We start from the raw sequence: 15,580 nt of genomic DNA, 5'->3' as shown, positions 1-15,580 counted from the left end.
ATAAAGCCTGACACATCCGCGGCTAAGCTCCGCCCAGGACGGTTGTGATTGGTTAAAAGAAATGCAAATAAGCTGGAGCATCTCTTCCCCCTATCCCAGAATAGATAGGCGGTGCAGCCAGACCTTACAGCAGACTGCAGTATGGTGTGGGAACCCATTCTGCTGTGGAAGAATAATTGTCCGAGGTCTGGACACTTCCCTGAGTGCTGACATCACCAGTCACAACCAAGCTGCGACCTCATGTCCTGTATTAGTTCTTAGACTTTGGGGGTTTAAGCAAACTTACATTCAAACATATTTTGTATTTCACTGACTGATACTTTTAAATTTGGCATATTTAAATGGACTGTAAATACTTTTAGACCAACAAAATAACTAAATGAGGGCTTCAGTATTGTTTTGTGCCAGGCAATGAGTGGAGACTTCATGGTGGGAAATATAACTAGAAAATATGACCAATAGTAATACTAATACATCTAGCTGTAAGCAGCGATTCAGGTTCAAACCTTTTAACGGCCAACTGAAGTTCTAATGGGCTCAAATGAAAAAAGGTCTGAGGCTCCACAAAGTCCCCTTCAGCTGGTTTAACTCAGTTTAAAGATGGAGTGAGAGCGATCACACGGGATCAGCCCAATGGCCCCGCCCACAGCCCTATGTTCCCATAGCCCAATGGTCCCGCCCACAGCCCTATGTTCCCATAGCCCAATGGCCCCGCCCACAGCCCTATGTTCCCATAGCCCAATGGTCCCGCCCACAGCCCTATGTTACCATAGCCCAATGGTCCCGCCCACAGCCCTATGTTCCCACATTTCTAGGACATTTTCAAAATTAGTTCTTGTGTTCCTACATTTCCCTTCAATTTAAGCCCTATCCTCCCACATTTTTTAGGATTAGGGGGATACAATCTGATACAAATTTATGAAAAAGGAAATGTGGAAACAACAAACACTAATTTTGGAAAACAATCATAGAAATGTGGGAACATAGGCACGCTCCCGATCACACACCTGTTTGATCATTCCAGGGTATGCAGCATCACAATAACTGCACACTCGGAGCTGCTATGGATGAACCAGGTGTGTCACACATGAAGACACTGGTGGGAAGGTTCGGCGTCTTTCAGGGAGCAAGTTCTCTCCGGTCCACTCCACGTTAACTCTTTCAAATGTGGTTTTCACATGACATTATCATGAAAACTGTGTAGGTCATTGGATTAACCTTTTCCAGAACAAGACTCAGCTGGCCACAATGACGGAGCTGACTGTACCCAGCTGGCTGCCGTTGCCCTGACGATCCCTGTAGTGTAAGCAGGGGAGGAAGAAACGCCTTACATTTGGCACCTGCTATTTAAAGGGATCAACAAGTACGCAGATTAAGGGCACCCAGTTCAAAGCGTTGTGACGTTTACCGCGGAGACCATAGGGAAATCCGGTAATTACAAAGGTAAACGACACACGACCACGGAACACAGACCAACCTGAGCTTGTAAAACAAGAGTTTGAAAAAATTTGGAATGAGGCAGTCGTCTCATGAGCCTTGGCCGTGTGGAAAGCAACAAACTTAAAATGAAAATTCCCAAACTGGCAAGTGTCAGCAACTAAACGTTACTAAACGTAGCCAAAGTAACGTGTGATCTCGTTAAGTGCTGTCCCAATCCCATTTATACCTATCTGAGCCCATGTGGCCTCACACACTCACTCACTTAGCACCAGAGATCAGTTCAGTCTGTGAGTCTTAAATCCTTAGTCCTCAGGGCTCACTTTGGGATTGGGCCATTATGTATCTGACCTGATTTGGATTCATGAGAAAGACACTGTTCTAATTGTGTTTGGTCACACAAGCCAAGTCTATATCGAGGACGTTCCACTTCTGGGATTGTTCCGGTGCCGCCGGAGGTTTCGCAGGATGTCCGTCCCCTTCCTCTTCGTGTTGGTGTTCTAACCTCCGGTTGATTTCTGAGGACTATGGTTAACTGCTCCTCAGATCTCTGCAGGGTAAATCCAGACAGCTAGCTAGACTATCTGTCCAATCTGAGTTTTCTGTTGCACGACTGAAATCAACTTGTGAACGTACACGTTCCACCAAAACAAGTTCCTTCCCCAAGCTATTTTGCAGCGGCCCCGCAGCTTTTCCCGTTGGCGATATTACGAATCCCACTATGGCCACGCCAAGACCCGCCCTTCAATAGCATTTATTGGCCAGGCGTCCATGCTTACGCAAGGTAACGTAACCCCATTTGTTCAGGTCCTATCCCCTGAGCAATCGGCTATCCTAACCTTAACCACTCATGGTCAAATGCCTAACCCCAACCAATCGAGCTGCTTCGTAGGGCAGGTCTTGGTGTGGCCATAGTGGGATTCGTAAATTTGCTTCCCAGTGCTTAGCACCGCCCAAGATGATTGTGATTGGTTTAAAGAAATGCCAATACACCAGAGCACGTTTTTCTCCCATCCAGGAATGCTGTGTGGATTAGCCAGACCCTCCTCCGCAGCGCTGTGGAGGAAGGTCTGGCTATGGGAGACCACACAAGCCACTCACAGTCAGGTTAGCATTAAAGCTACAAACACAAACTAAAGGAGAATGGAACACCGATGGAACACAGTTCTTCCAAAAGTTATTCCCTCACTTGGTGTTTTGATGCTGGAGGCGGAGAGCGCTCCGCAATCTGTCAGTGGCGACGCTGAAGGCTCCAGCATGTGATTCTCATTCATTATTCTAATCAAACCAGTATGGAGCATCGTGGCTGTGGATGGAACGCCTCCATCAGTTTCAAATGTTTAATCACACCATAAAGAACTCAGCCAGCTCTCTGTAAATGTATGACCTCAAAAATCTCTCTGTCATTTCTTGTTTCCTATCCACTGAAATGATCTGCGCCTCTGTGATAAGCTGAATGTGTGTGATATTATTGTCCTGGCAGTTTATCCACCAGGCTCCAGTCATTATATTAACTCAAACCGAGTATGGTTTCTGGTGTGATATTGCATTTAATTAAACGTTTTTACATTGTCATCATTACATCAGTTCTTCTTTTTAGACAGTGGTAAAAAAGAGTTCTGCTGCAGATATATAAAAGAAGGCGGAGATACAAATCAGTGTAAATGTGTAAAAGCTGCAGAGACCTCTGCCAGTCATCATCGTGACTTCTCCTCAGCAGTCATTGATTGGTCGATCAGAGGAGCTGAGTCTTGTGATTGGGAGTCTTTGGAAAGCGTGTCCTCCGCCAGCATCAGTCCTCCTGTTGCTAGTCGATAGGCTCGTACGCTCGCTGTCTGTACAGGCAGTAGTGCTGAACCATGAAGAGGACGTCGAAAACCACGGAGAACAGACCCAGACCAAACTTTGTAGGATCGCCAAAAATCAGCCTCCACTCGTCTGAGGAGAGACGCTGCAGTCAGTTCACTCTGTTGTATGCTCAGTATTACATTACATGTCATGTTAGCGGACGCTTTTATCCAAAGCGACTTCCAATTAAGTGCTTTCATTTAACTCCGGAGAGCAAGAATCAAGCACATTAGCTAAAAAACTAATGCCTACTAATAACCCTTCTGTTGTCCCTGTTTGACCCATTTTCAAAAAGTTTCTGTATCAGAAATTTGGGTTTCTTTCAACCAAATTGTCAAAAGTTATAACGTGGATGGTTCCATACAATGCTCTTCACAAGTATAATAAATGATCAGTTTTATTCAATTTTATGGCAAAACAATTTCGAAAAAAGCTTAAAAGAATGTTGGAAAAAACAACAAAACTGTGAAAAAAAGTGCAGAAAAAAAAAAATCAAACAAAAACTTCGGCAAAGGTTTCAAAAACGTTGAGGAAAAAAAAGCTTCAATGTCAGGAAAAGTTACAAAAATGTCGAAAAAAACGACCAAAACAGAAAAAAAAAAAGTTTTTAAAAAGGTCCTATGACATGATGCTTTTTGGATGCTTTTATATAGACCTTAGTGGTCCCCTAATACTGTATCTGAAGTCTCTTTTATATAGGCTTTAGTGGTCCCCTAATACTGTATCTGAAGTCTCTTTTATATAGGCCTTAGTGGTCCCCTAATACTGTATCTGAAGTCTCTTTTATATAGGCCTTAGTGGTCCCCTAATACTGTATCTGAAGTCTCTTTTATATAGACCTTAGTGGTCCCCCAATACTGTATCTGAAGTCTCTTTTATATAGGCCTTAGTGGTCCCCTAATACTGTATCTTAAGTCTCTTTTATATAGACCTTAGTGGTCCCCTAATACTGTATCTGAAGTCTCTTTTATATAGGCCATAGTGGTCCCATAATACTGTATCTGAAGTCTCTTTTATATAGACCTTAGTGGTGCCCTAATACTGTATCTGAAGTCTCTTTTATATAGGCCTTAGTGGTCCCCTAATACTGTATCTGAAGTCTCTTTTATATAGACCTTAGTGGTGCCCTAATACTGTATCTGAAGTCTCTTTTATATAGGCCTTAGTGGTCCCCTAATACTGTATCTGAAGTCTCTTTCCCAAAATTCAGTCTTGGTGCAGAATTACAGCCACTAGAGCCAGTCCCACAATGAGCTTTCCTTAGGATGTGCCATTTCTGTGTCTGTAGCTTTAAATGCTATTGAGGAGGAGAGAGGGGGGGCAAGGTGGAGGGTGGGGGTGTGGCCTGGACCAACTGCCATGCTTCGCTTGTTTTCAAGCCATGATGTCTCTCTCTTTCTCATGGGTGGGCCAAATTCTCTGGGCGGGCAAAGCAGAGAAAGAGGAGGTAACCTTTCCCCTTATGACATCATAAAGGGAAGATTCCAGATCGGCCCATCTGAGCTTTCATTTTCTCAAAGGCAGAGCAGGATACCCAGGGCTCGGTTTACACCTATCGCCATTTCTAGCCACTGGGGGACCATAGGCAGGCTGGAGGAACTCATATTAAAGTGAAATTTTCATGCCATGGGACCTTTTAATTATTTTTTTTTTTTAACTCCAATATCACCAGTAGACCCTCGAGCATTTTACACACACTTTTATTACAATTCTTTTTTTCTTCTTTGCCGTTCTTCTCATGCGTGCTGGACAAGTATCCATAATATATCCATTCATAGCTACCTGTGGGAGTGGGAACGAGGTCGCAGCACGTGCAGCTCCACAATGATTGAGATTCATAAACCAGAATCAGGTGTATGTGCGGCTTTATAAATGTGATGAATAACATGTAGGCAGATTTCTGCCCCCTTTATTTGATGTGGTGTGTGTGGCTGTTTTATGGAATGAACGCTGCACACGGCAACAGAGCAAGGATAGAGCATAACATAGTTACCGTTGTTGTAGGACTGTATGATCATCTGCAGGATACTGAGGGTTCCACCTGTGAAGTCCAACAGCACGTTGCCTATGCTCCAGCCCTCAGTGCTCTGTTTCATGTAGTTCATGTAGGCCTGGACAGACAGCAACACTGTAAGCGTCTGTCGGCCATACATTCATTCATCCTACAGTATGTACGATGGAATGTAACACTGAACTGAACACTGTTTGTGGAACAGCACTGAAACACACTCCTATATACATAAATCTCATTTTCACAATTAACGGCACTGCATCCTTTTTGTCAGTACATTTTCTATAGAGCGAATAGACGTATATAGAAACACGTGCACGTTGTAATGCAATGCAACAGTCCTTCCTTATGAAACGGAGCGTGTCAGGGAGGTGGACTGGATTGTTTTTAGCATGGAGAATAAGAACAGCGCTACCGTGAGTCCAGTCTCAAGTCACACGACTCAACAAACTCAACATTTGAACGAAGTTCCCGTGTTGAGTGCACGGCTGTGGCGTTGCCATCAGTGAGTGGGTGGAGCTTACCTGCGGCACATATTTGACCAGAGTGACTGCTAGTTTAATGTAGGAGAAATAGTAGAGGTAATCCAACCAGGTGATCTGTTTGGCTACGGCAAGAAACAAGCTGACCAGGGCAAAGGTCCAGCCAATCAACAGCAGGAACACGGCTATGCGGGACACCCGTTGACCCCCCCTCTGGAGAGAGAGAGAGAGAGAGAGAGAGAGAGAGAGAGAGAGAGAGAGCGAGCGAGAGCGAGAGAGAGAGAGACCATTACACACTGATACAGAATCCAGGACACAATGACACAATCAAATACTTAGAGGAACCTTTTATGTGTATTAAAGGAAGACGTCGACTTATTGGGACTTTAGCTTATTCACCGTATCCCCCAGAGTTAGATAAGTCCATACACACCCTTCTCATCTCCGTGCGTGTCGTAACTCTGTCTGGCGCACCCACCGCTAGCCTAGCTTAGCACAGATCCTGGAGGTAACCGGCTCCATCTAGCCTACTGCTCCCAAAAAGTGACTAAATAACGCCATCATGTTCATATTTACATGTTGTGATTTGTATAGTCACAGCGTGTGCAAATAACAAGGTCACATGAGACACAGCCATCTTCTAACCGTATACAAACTGGGAACTATATTCTCAGAAGGCGAAGCACTGCTACATGGGCGGAGTGATTAGCGCAACACCTGAAAAGCTCCTCACCACGGGGCTTCTCAGATGTTGTGCTAATCACTCTGAGAATATAGTTCCTAGTGTATATACGGTTAGAAGACGGCTGTGTCTCATGTGACCTTGTTATTTGTACACGTTGTGACTATACAAATCACAACACGTAAATAGGAAAATGTTGGCGTTATTTAGTCACGCATTGGGAGCAGTAGGCTAGTTCGAGCCGGTTACCTCCAGGATCTGTGCTAAGCTAGGCTAGCGGTGGGTGCGCCAGACAGAGTTACGACACGCACGGAGATGAGAAGGGTGTGTATGGACTTATCTAAATACGGTGAATAAGCTTAAGTCTCAATAAGTCGGCGTGTTCCTTTAATGGATTTTCATTGCCAATGGGTGAACGGATTGTAACACAACTTAAACAGTGACACTCTCTCGGCTGCCTAGGACAGCCTGTGCGCTGATTTGTCAAGGACTTGGGATGGATTTTCGGGGAAAATCCAAAAGGATGTGATGTCACGGCGGCCCCGAGTCCATTGCCTCTCTTCAACTCCCTGACAGCGCCGGCAGTGTGCATCGCTAGCTAACGTTATCTTAGAAATGGAGTCCGCTAACATTCACAAAGAAGCGGCATCCCCCCCACACAACACAGGGTCCAACCCGACAGTGGCTGATAGCAGACGGACCTCAGGACCTACTGGTTTGCTGTGTGGACTAGCCAGACCCCCCTCCGCAGCGCTGTGAAGGAAGGTCTGGCAAAGTGAGACTAGGTAGGGTTAGATCCTTCACCGTTAGTGGAGATTTGAGTCTGCAGGAGTAGTTCATAGCCTTCACTGATAAACCAGAGAACATTGGTGGTATATTTGGCACAATCTCCCCTTCTGAACACTGAGATAGATTTGAACCTGTGTACATTACCTCGTACACAGCAGCCTGGCTGATGTAGACCAAGGTGAGCAGCACAGCGTGGAGACTGAAGAAGACATCGTTTGCGGTGACCGGGTTAATTCCATTCGGGTTCTTCATCAGGAACTCCTCCTGCAGGCAGAGACACAGCACACCCCTGCTCATTAACAGCTCGGAGGAGGGGAGACAACCTTCATGGAAATATGGAGACATGAACATGTCCAGACAAATGCTGTGTTGTGAACATCCCTGACGGTGACCTGGGAGACCCTGTTTACTGCTGCGGAGCACCTCCTCTATCTGTGGAACAATACAACTCCTCTGCTGGAGCACAGACCCTTCACTTATTCGTGTCTGCTTCCTCTGGATTGATTCAGTATTTCACCCAGGGACTCAGCAGTACTAGACTGAGCGTCATGAGTAAAAACAGTGGGGGTCGTGCCTATGTTCCCGCAGCCCTATGTTCCCACATTTCTTTTCCAAAATTAGGTCCACATTTCCTTTTTCATAAATTTGGATCAGATTGTATCCCCCTTTCTCCCAGTTTGGTAATTACACCCAACCTGTTATCCAGTAGCAATGGACTACAGATGGAATGTAACCCTAACCCTAACATAGGGCCTAATTTTAAGAAAAATCTTAGAAATGTGGGAAGGGAACATAGGGCTGTGTTTTCAGTGAAAAACAATTTCTTAGAAATGTGGGACCATAGGGCTGACCCCAAACAGTGCGGTGTCCCTTTAAAGGTCCCATGGCATGAACATTTCACGTTATGAGGTTTTTTAACATTAATATGAGTTCCCCCAGCCTGCCTATGGTCCCCCAGTGGCTAGAAATGGCGATAGGTGTAAACCGAGCCCTGGGTATCCTGCTCTGCCTTTGAGAAAATGAAAGCTCAGATGGGCCGATCTGGAATCTTCCCTTTATGACACCATAAGGGAAAGGTTACCTCCTCTTTCTCTGCTTTGCCCGCCCAGAGAATTTGGCCCGCCCATGAGAAAGAGAGAGAGACATCATGGCTTGAAAACAAGCGAAGCATGGCAGTTGGTCAAGGCCACACCCCCACCCTCCACCTTGCCCCCCCTCTCTCCTCCTCAATAGCATTTAAAGCTACAGACTCAGAAATGGCACATCCTAAGGAAAGATCATTGTGGGACTGGCTCTAGTGGCTGTAATTCTGCACCAAGGCTGAATTTTGGGAAAGAGACTTCAGATACAGTATTAGGGGACCACTAAGGCCTATATAAAAGAGACTTCAGATACAGTATTAGGGGACCACTAAGGCCTGTATAAAAGCATCCAAAAAGCAGCATGTCATAGGACCTTTAAAGGACGAAGTTACCTTTATATAGGGCACCCAGAACAGTCCTATGTTGAAGACACTGTAGGCGATGAAGCCAGTTAGGTTGAGAGCCAGGAAGTCAAAGTTGAGACCTACAACACTGAACACAAACACGTTGCTATCATTAGTCTGACTCACTTTTATTTTTATTAACATATACATGGTTAATATGTAAGGGTTAATGCCCGACAAGGTGTCCATTATCAGGAATTAAACGACGGGCCGGTTTTTACGCTTAAAATTATTCAGAAACCGATTCTTGTCGACAGTTTGAGTGAAATGACACATTTGCAGTCCAGTTTAATAAATCCAAGGAGAGCCCTTGGAGCTCGAAGTCCGTCTTAGCCAGTGTAGAGTATACCTGAGTGCCTCCTAGGGTAATGTGTCGAGAAGGCCGTGAGGCTGATATCCGACAGTATATAAACACCATCTGATTTAGTTCACTGGGGAAATGTCCCGAACACTTAGCTGAATGAGACTACCTTTTCCTCCTCCAGTTCTCCCAAGCTTGTGGATAGAAGGACACCGACCAGGCCAGGAAGTAAATCCAGCCAATCACCTGACTGAGCACCGACAGGACGTCACTGTGGACGACCAGGAAGTGGATCCTGACGGACGGACTGGAGGAGAGAAAAGCAGGCGGGTCAGACCGTGCAGTGAGATGTGATGGATTCTGTGACGGGACGGTGCAGCGGCGTCAGACACACCCACCTGTCCAGCTCCGTGCTGTTGCTGAGCAGGTACGTGGTCACCTGGCCGACGTCGTGGGCCGTCACGTCGAAGGCGAGCGAGGACGTCTGCGCGGGCAGCAACACCTCAACAACAAGCACAACAGCTTTCAGTCGACGGCTCCTGGTTGGGGGGACCGGTACCGAGTACATGGAGATTAATGTGATCTTTGTGTTGATTCATTTTGCTCACAGATATCTGGGCTTTGTGTTTGACCGTGATATCTTTATGGACAATAATGGAGCTCTATAGCCCAGGGAAATCAGAGCTTAGCAGGAGAAAACCATTGTTGCTTTGTTTCTCCTTCTTTAAAAGGTGCAGTAGGTAAGACTTATAAAACTAACTTTCTGTCATATTTGCTGAAACTGACCCTATGTTCCAGTAGAACTACATGAAGCAGGTCATTAAAAATAAAAAACTCCGGCTCCTCTGGCACCACCTACAGCCTGTAGTGGGATTTGCAAAAATCCACCGCTCCCTGTTCAGATGCACCAATCAGGGCCAGGGGGGGTGTCTAACTGCGTGTCAATCACTGCTCATGCACTGTTCATTCTCCCTTGTGGGGGGAGGGGCTTAGGAGACCGTTTTGGGCTCTAGCAGAAAGGAGGGAGGGACTGAGAAGTTGTTGATGTTCAAATTTTTTGGCTAAGTCCTGGATCTTCGCGATCCGACCTACGGCACCTGTTGATACTGTATCTGAAGTATCTCATATTTATGATGCATATTGATTTGCATTTCACAGGATTCATACTCTGGGTTTATGAACGTGTACAACAACGTAATATTGTAGCCTGGTGATGATAATAGTTGGCATGATTTTATAGATCATGTTTTAATGTTAAACATACATGTGGCACAGTGAATCTTTAGGATGAACTGGGTCTGTGGAGCTTAGTGACTAACTTACCTATAGGACAGTAAGCCTATCATCAGTGGGGATTTATATCTGCTAATAATATGTTGGATTCATTATAGGACCTTTTAATTTTTTATAGAAACTTAATAATTTGGAGAGCCCCCCCTGCATTGACTCTGAGGACCCAGACCCCCTGTTGAAGATCTCTGTGCTAGAGGAAAGGTAAAGTGAGGGTCACCAAAAACACAATAAGATGAGACTTGCACTCGAGTTGTACTTCAACGGTTAGTGTGCCTCAGGTAAGCTGAATTAGGATTCATCCTCCTCTCCGTTCCATCTCTTCAGCATCTGAACCTGCATCCAGACTGTAGGTTCACTGCTGCATCGGTTACCTGCTCAGGCACGCTGATCACAGACGAGTAGTTTGTCTTGGAGCTGAAGGTCACGTTGAACCGAATGACAGCCGACTGGTTGACAGGGGAACTAGAGACAGACACACAAGTCCAGTCAGAACAACACCGATCCTGACAGCTGCTTCCACAGACCACAGGAGCCCTGACAGCTACAGGACCAGGATCTGGATTTCACTTCTTTAAAGCTTTAGTGCGTAACTTTTTGATATTAATGAACGTCCGTTAGGTCTGCAAGATTAATCGTTATAAAATCGCGATCTCGATTCATCCTGTTCACGATTTAATTTTGAAATAACTTCAATAATTTTTTTTTTTTTTTTAAAGTAATATATATATTAGGGCTGTCAAACGATTACATTTTCTTAATCGCCGAATTTCTATAGTTAATCGCGATTAATCGCATGTTTTATCACATGAATAAAATTCTGTTATTTTGCATTTCAGAACTGTTTTTAAATACATATTAACAATGGAAAGCCCTGCGGCCCCAGCAGCCCCAGCACTGCTGTGGAACATGGTAATGTTGTAGAAGCTGTTACACAGACATGGCTGACACACACCTGGTTTGACATGTTTTTCCAGTTTTAGCTGCCGCACACTCACTCATTAACAGACCACAGATTCAGTAACTTCCTTCAGGAAGTTCTATCTTACAATAACCACAATCTATAGTAGTGCAGAGGTTGAAGCTATGGATTTTAAAGAGTTACTAAAGCAGGAAACAGAAGCGAGTCAAAGACTGAATGTTACAATGTGGCCTGGCCAATGCCAATCTCCCCAACATATTACTGTACAGCCAACAAACTGAGCTGTGTATCCAACTGTACTGAAAGTGCTCATGGATTTACAGGAAACTGTAAAAGGGTTGGTGCTAATCCCCCTTTAAAAAAGGACAGACAGGCTGACAGACAGACAGACAGGCACGCAGACAGACACAGCCAATCAAACAGAAACTGCAGACTCATCATAAGCCTCCTACAACATGGTGTCAGCTTGGGAGTGAAAGAATCTAACGCTACACACAGTACATGGTTACCTGGTGGTAATGGTGACGTTGGCTTTAGAGTTCTCCTCAAGTGTGACAGACTCTGGAGCAAACAAGAACACTGTGGACTCTGGAGGACAGACGGACAGACAGACAGACAGACAGAGACACAGACAGATGGACAGACAGACAGAGACACAGACAGACCGACAGAGACACAAACAGACAGAGACACAGACAGACAGACACACAGACACACAGACAGAGACACAGACAGATGGACAGACAGACAGAGACACAGACAGACCGACAGAGACACAAACAGACAGAGACACAGACAGACAGACACACAGACACAGACACACAGAGAGACACAGACAGATGGACAGACAGACAGAGACACAGACAGACACACAGACAGAATAATAATCATTTTACATTCAATCCAAGATGCTCCCAGAAACCAACAGTACATGGGCATATTTGTTTACAATTTTACCACCATCACCATCATCATCATCATCATCATCATCATGAGGTTACTACAAGGGTGACTGAACATGTTTAACATTTTCAGAACCTGTACATCTTCACGGGTCATTGAAACAGACAGATAATATCCAGGAGAGTGAGTGAGTCACCAGAGATGCAGCTCAGCGCTCCCAGCAGCAGCAGCAGCAGCAGCTGGGCAGGAAGCCTTGTGTTCACCCAGCCCAGAACAGCCATGTCTGCAACACACACACACACACACATACACACGCACAGCACGCAGTCCTTTCACACAATCACAGAGGTTATGATAATCACAACTGTCACTGTCACTGAACTGTAACCCACACTGGCTGGGACAGTCACTAACACCTTGACATGTACAGTGAGTATATGGGGGGGGGTTTCACTATGCACACATATTCACTTCATATGACGTGTTAAATCAGACAGACTGCCTATCCCAAAGCACAGATGGCATTGAAGAGGTTTATGGAGGCTAAATAATCTGAATCTTTAATCTACTGTTAATGTTAGAACCACAGACTGTATAGAACTAGGTAAGAACCACAGACTGTATAGAACTAGGTAAGAACCACAGACTGTATAGAACTAGGTTAGAACCATAGACTGTATAGAACTAGGTAAGAACCACAGACTGTATAGAACTAGGTTAGAACCACAGACTGTATAGAACTAGGTAAGAACCACAGACTGTATAGAACTAGGTAAGAACCACAGACTGTATAGAACTAGGTTAGAACCATAGACTGTATAGAACTAGGTTAGAACCATAGACTGTATAGAACTAGGTAAGAACCACAGACTGTATAGAACTAGGTTAGAACCATAGTTCTATACAGTCTATGTATAGATTACATCTATATCTAATCTATTAATTATAGATTACATCTATAATTAATCTACTGTTAATGTTAGAACCACAGACTGTATAGAACTAGGTTAGAACCATATACTGTATAGAACTAGGTTAGAACCATAGACTGTATAGAACTAGGGTAGAACCATAGACAGTATAGAACTAGGTTAGAACCACAGACTGTATAGAACTAGGTTAGAACCACAGACTGTATAGAACTAGGTTAGAACCACAGACTGTATAGAACTAGGTTAGAACCATATACTGTATAGAACTAGGTTAGAACCACAGACTGTATAGAACTAGGTTAGAACCACAGACTGTATAGAACTAGGTTAGAACCATAGACTGTATAGAACTAGGTAAGAACCACAGACTGTATAGAACTAGGTTAGAACCATAGACTGTATAGAACTAGGTTAGAACCACAGACTGTATAGAACTAGGTTAGAATCACAGACTGTATAGAACTAGGTAAGAACCACAGACTGTATAGAACTAGGTTAGAACCACAGACTGTATAGAACTAGGTTAGAACCACAGACTGTATAGAACTAGGTTAGAACCATAGTTCTATACAGTCTATGTATAGATTACATCTATATCTAATCTATTAATTATAGATTACATCTATAATTAATCTACTGTTAATGTTAGAACCACAGACTGTATAGAACTAGGTAAGAACCACAGACTGTATAGAACTAGGTTAGAACCACAGACTGTATAGAACTAGCTTAGAACCATATACTGTATAGAACTAGGTTAGAACCATATACTGTATAGAACTAGGTTAGAACCACAGACTGTATAGAACTAGGTTAGAACCACAGACTGTATAGAACTAGGGTAGAACCATAGACTGTATAGAACTAGGTTAGAATCACAGACTGTATAGAACTAGGTTAGAACCACAGACTGTATAGAACTAGCTTAGAACCATATACTGTATAGAACTAGGTTAGAACCACAGACTGTATAGAACTAGGTTAGAACCACAGACTGTATAGAACTAGGTTAGAACCACAGACTGTATAGAACTAGGTAAGAATCACAGACTGTATATAACTAGTTAAGAAACATAGACTGTTTAGAACTAGCTAGGTAAGAACCACACACTGTATAGAACTAGGTTAGAACACGTCAGAGTCTACAGACATACTGTATATTACAGCAAGTTATCGATCTTAATACTGAAACGGTTCACTGTCTTTAACACGTAAATATAAAGATGAAACTTCACTTACTTGAGCTTCCTTGTTCGCAGCTGCTCAGTCACATGACTTTTCTTTCTTCTGTTGCAGTGGCATCTTGTTCTTTGTTTCTCACGCCCGGTGGTTTGCAGCCGGCCGGGCGGTGCCCTGCCGCCCCCTGCTGGACACTCACAGAATGACTCTGACCCTGGCATCATCAGTCCTTTCTTTAACTGTCTATGGTCCTGTGCTGCTAGATCATAGACATGAGTAATGAATGAATACCTGTTCAATCAGCCATAGGCATTACAAAGGATGAGGACACTGGACAATCTCAACATTCACAATAATCAGGATTTATGTAATTCGTCTCTCAAAGGCATTACTGGCCGAGTGCATTTCAAAAATCATCTAGCTTACTCGATGTCACTTCCCAAAAATGCAATCATTTATAGATTTGATTGCCTTTATAGACTATAAACCAGGCTAACTTTAATTATATTTGGAAAAGAAAAAAATGAAAATGAAAGCAGCTTTTGGTTCCATATCCCAGCAGTTTTATGAGTTTTATGTGTGTGTCTCTCTCTCTGTGTGTCTCTCTCTGTGTGTGTGTGTGTGTGTGTGTTTTTGTGTGTGTGTGTGTGTGTGTGTGTGTGCTGTGTGTGTCTCTCTCTATGTGTGTTGTGTGTGTGTCTCTGTGTGTGTGTTTGTGTGTGTGTGTCTCTCTCTCTCTCTCTCTCTGTGTGTGTGTGTGTGTGTGTGTGTCTCTCTCTGTCTGTGTGTGTGTGTGTCTCTGTCTCTGTGTGTGTGTGTGTGTGTGTTGTGTTGTGGTTTTGTGTGTGTGTTGTCTGTCTCTGTGTGTGTGTGCGTCTCTCTCTGTCGCTGTGTGTGTGTGTGTGTGTGTGTGTGTGTGTGTGTGTGTGTGTGTGTGTGTGTTGTGGTGGAAACAAGGATCAACTTCTAAGATACGACTAGGTTACATTATTCACGTCCTCAGCTGGTTTATATTGGAAAATGGTCTACAAGCATACTTTTAGTTTCCATAACACCCTGCTGTGGAATTGCAGGTAGGCCTATGTGGTATTTAGATGTATATATTAATACATCTTTATTTAGAGAAAATAATATGGTCTGTAATGCACTTTTTGTTTAGAATGTAGGTTAAATTATTGAAAACAGTAAGACAATAATAACGATAATGTTATCAAAGCAATCTCACAATCTATAGTTGCGATGTCTCACAGATTTACATTGAAAGGTCGGAACCAACCTGCGTGTTAAGTTTCAGTAGGACATTTACTGTGTGGACTCC

At 43.9% G+C, this 15,580-nt stretch overlaps 1 protein-coding gene across 1 annotated transcript; it reads right to left on the bottom strand.

The window, feature by feature from the left end:
* Window positions 1-2,967: 2,967 nt before the first annotated feature.
* On the bottom strand, window positions 2,968-14,430 carry ctns (cystinosin, lysosomal cystine transporter). The gene is made up of 11 exons (XM_078259567.1): window positions 14,323-14,430; window positions 12,348-12,480; window positions 11,758-11,836; window positions 10,701-10,791; window positions 9,435-9,538; window positions 9,206-9,343; window positions 8,724-8,823; window positions 7,394-7,513; window positions 5,821-5,991; window positions 5,279-5,396; window positions 2,968-3,375 (listed from the first exon to the last, which is right to left on the bottom strand). Exons 2-11 carry the CDS (start codon window positions 12,457-12,459, stop codon window positions 3,245-3,247), a joined length of 1,164 nt encoding a protein of 387 aa, XP_078115693.1. The 5' UTR covers window positions 12,460-12,480; window positions 14,323-14,430; the 3' UTR covers window positions 2,968-3,244.
* Between the last annotated feature and the right edge of the window lie 1,150 nt (window positions 14,431-15,580).

This window comes from Sander vitreus, chromosome 9 (assembly GCF_031162955.1).
Source record: "Sander vitreus isolate 19-12246 chromosome 9, sanVit1, whole genome shotgun sequence".
Classification (NCBI taxonomy): Eukaryota; Metazoa; Chordata; class Actinopteri; order Perciformes; family Percidae; genus Sander; species Sander vitreus.
The sequence above is the reverse complement of the archived record's forward strand: the minus strand, read 5'-3'. Positions and strand labels throughout refer to the sequence as shown.

Bases quoted from the DNA above. Each gene is read 5' to 3' on its own strand.
- ctns (XM_078259567.1), bottom strand. From the start codon at position 12,459: ATGTGTGTGTGTGTGTGTGTTGCAGACATGGCTGTTCTGGGCTGGGTG. The intron at 9,539-10,700 runs GTAACCGATGCA...CTTGTTGTTGAG, and splicing joins TGATCAGCGTGCCTGAGCAG to GTGTTGCTGCCCGCGCAGAC. The intron at 9,344-9,434 runs GTGGGTGTGTCT...TCTCTCCTCCAG, and splicing joins AACAGCACGGAGCTGGACAG to TCCGTCCGTCAGGATCCACT.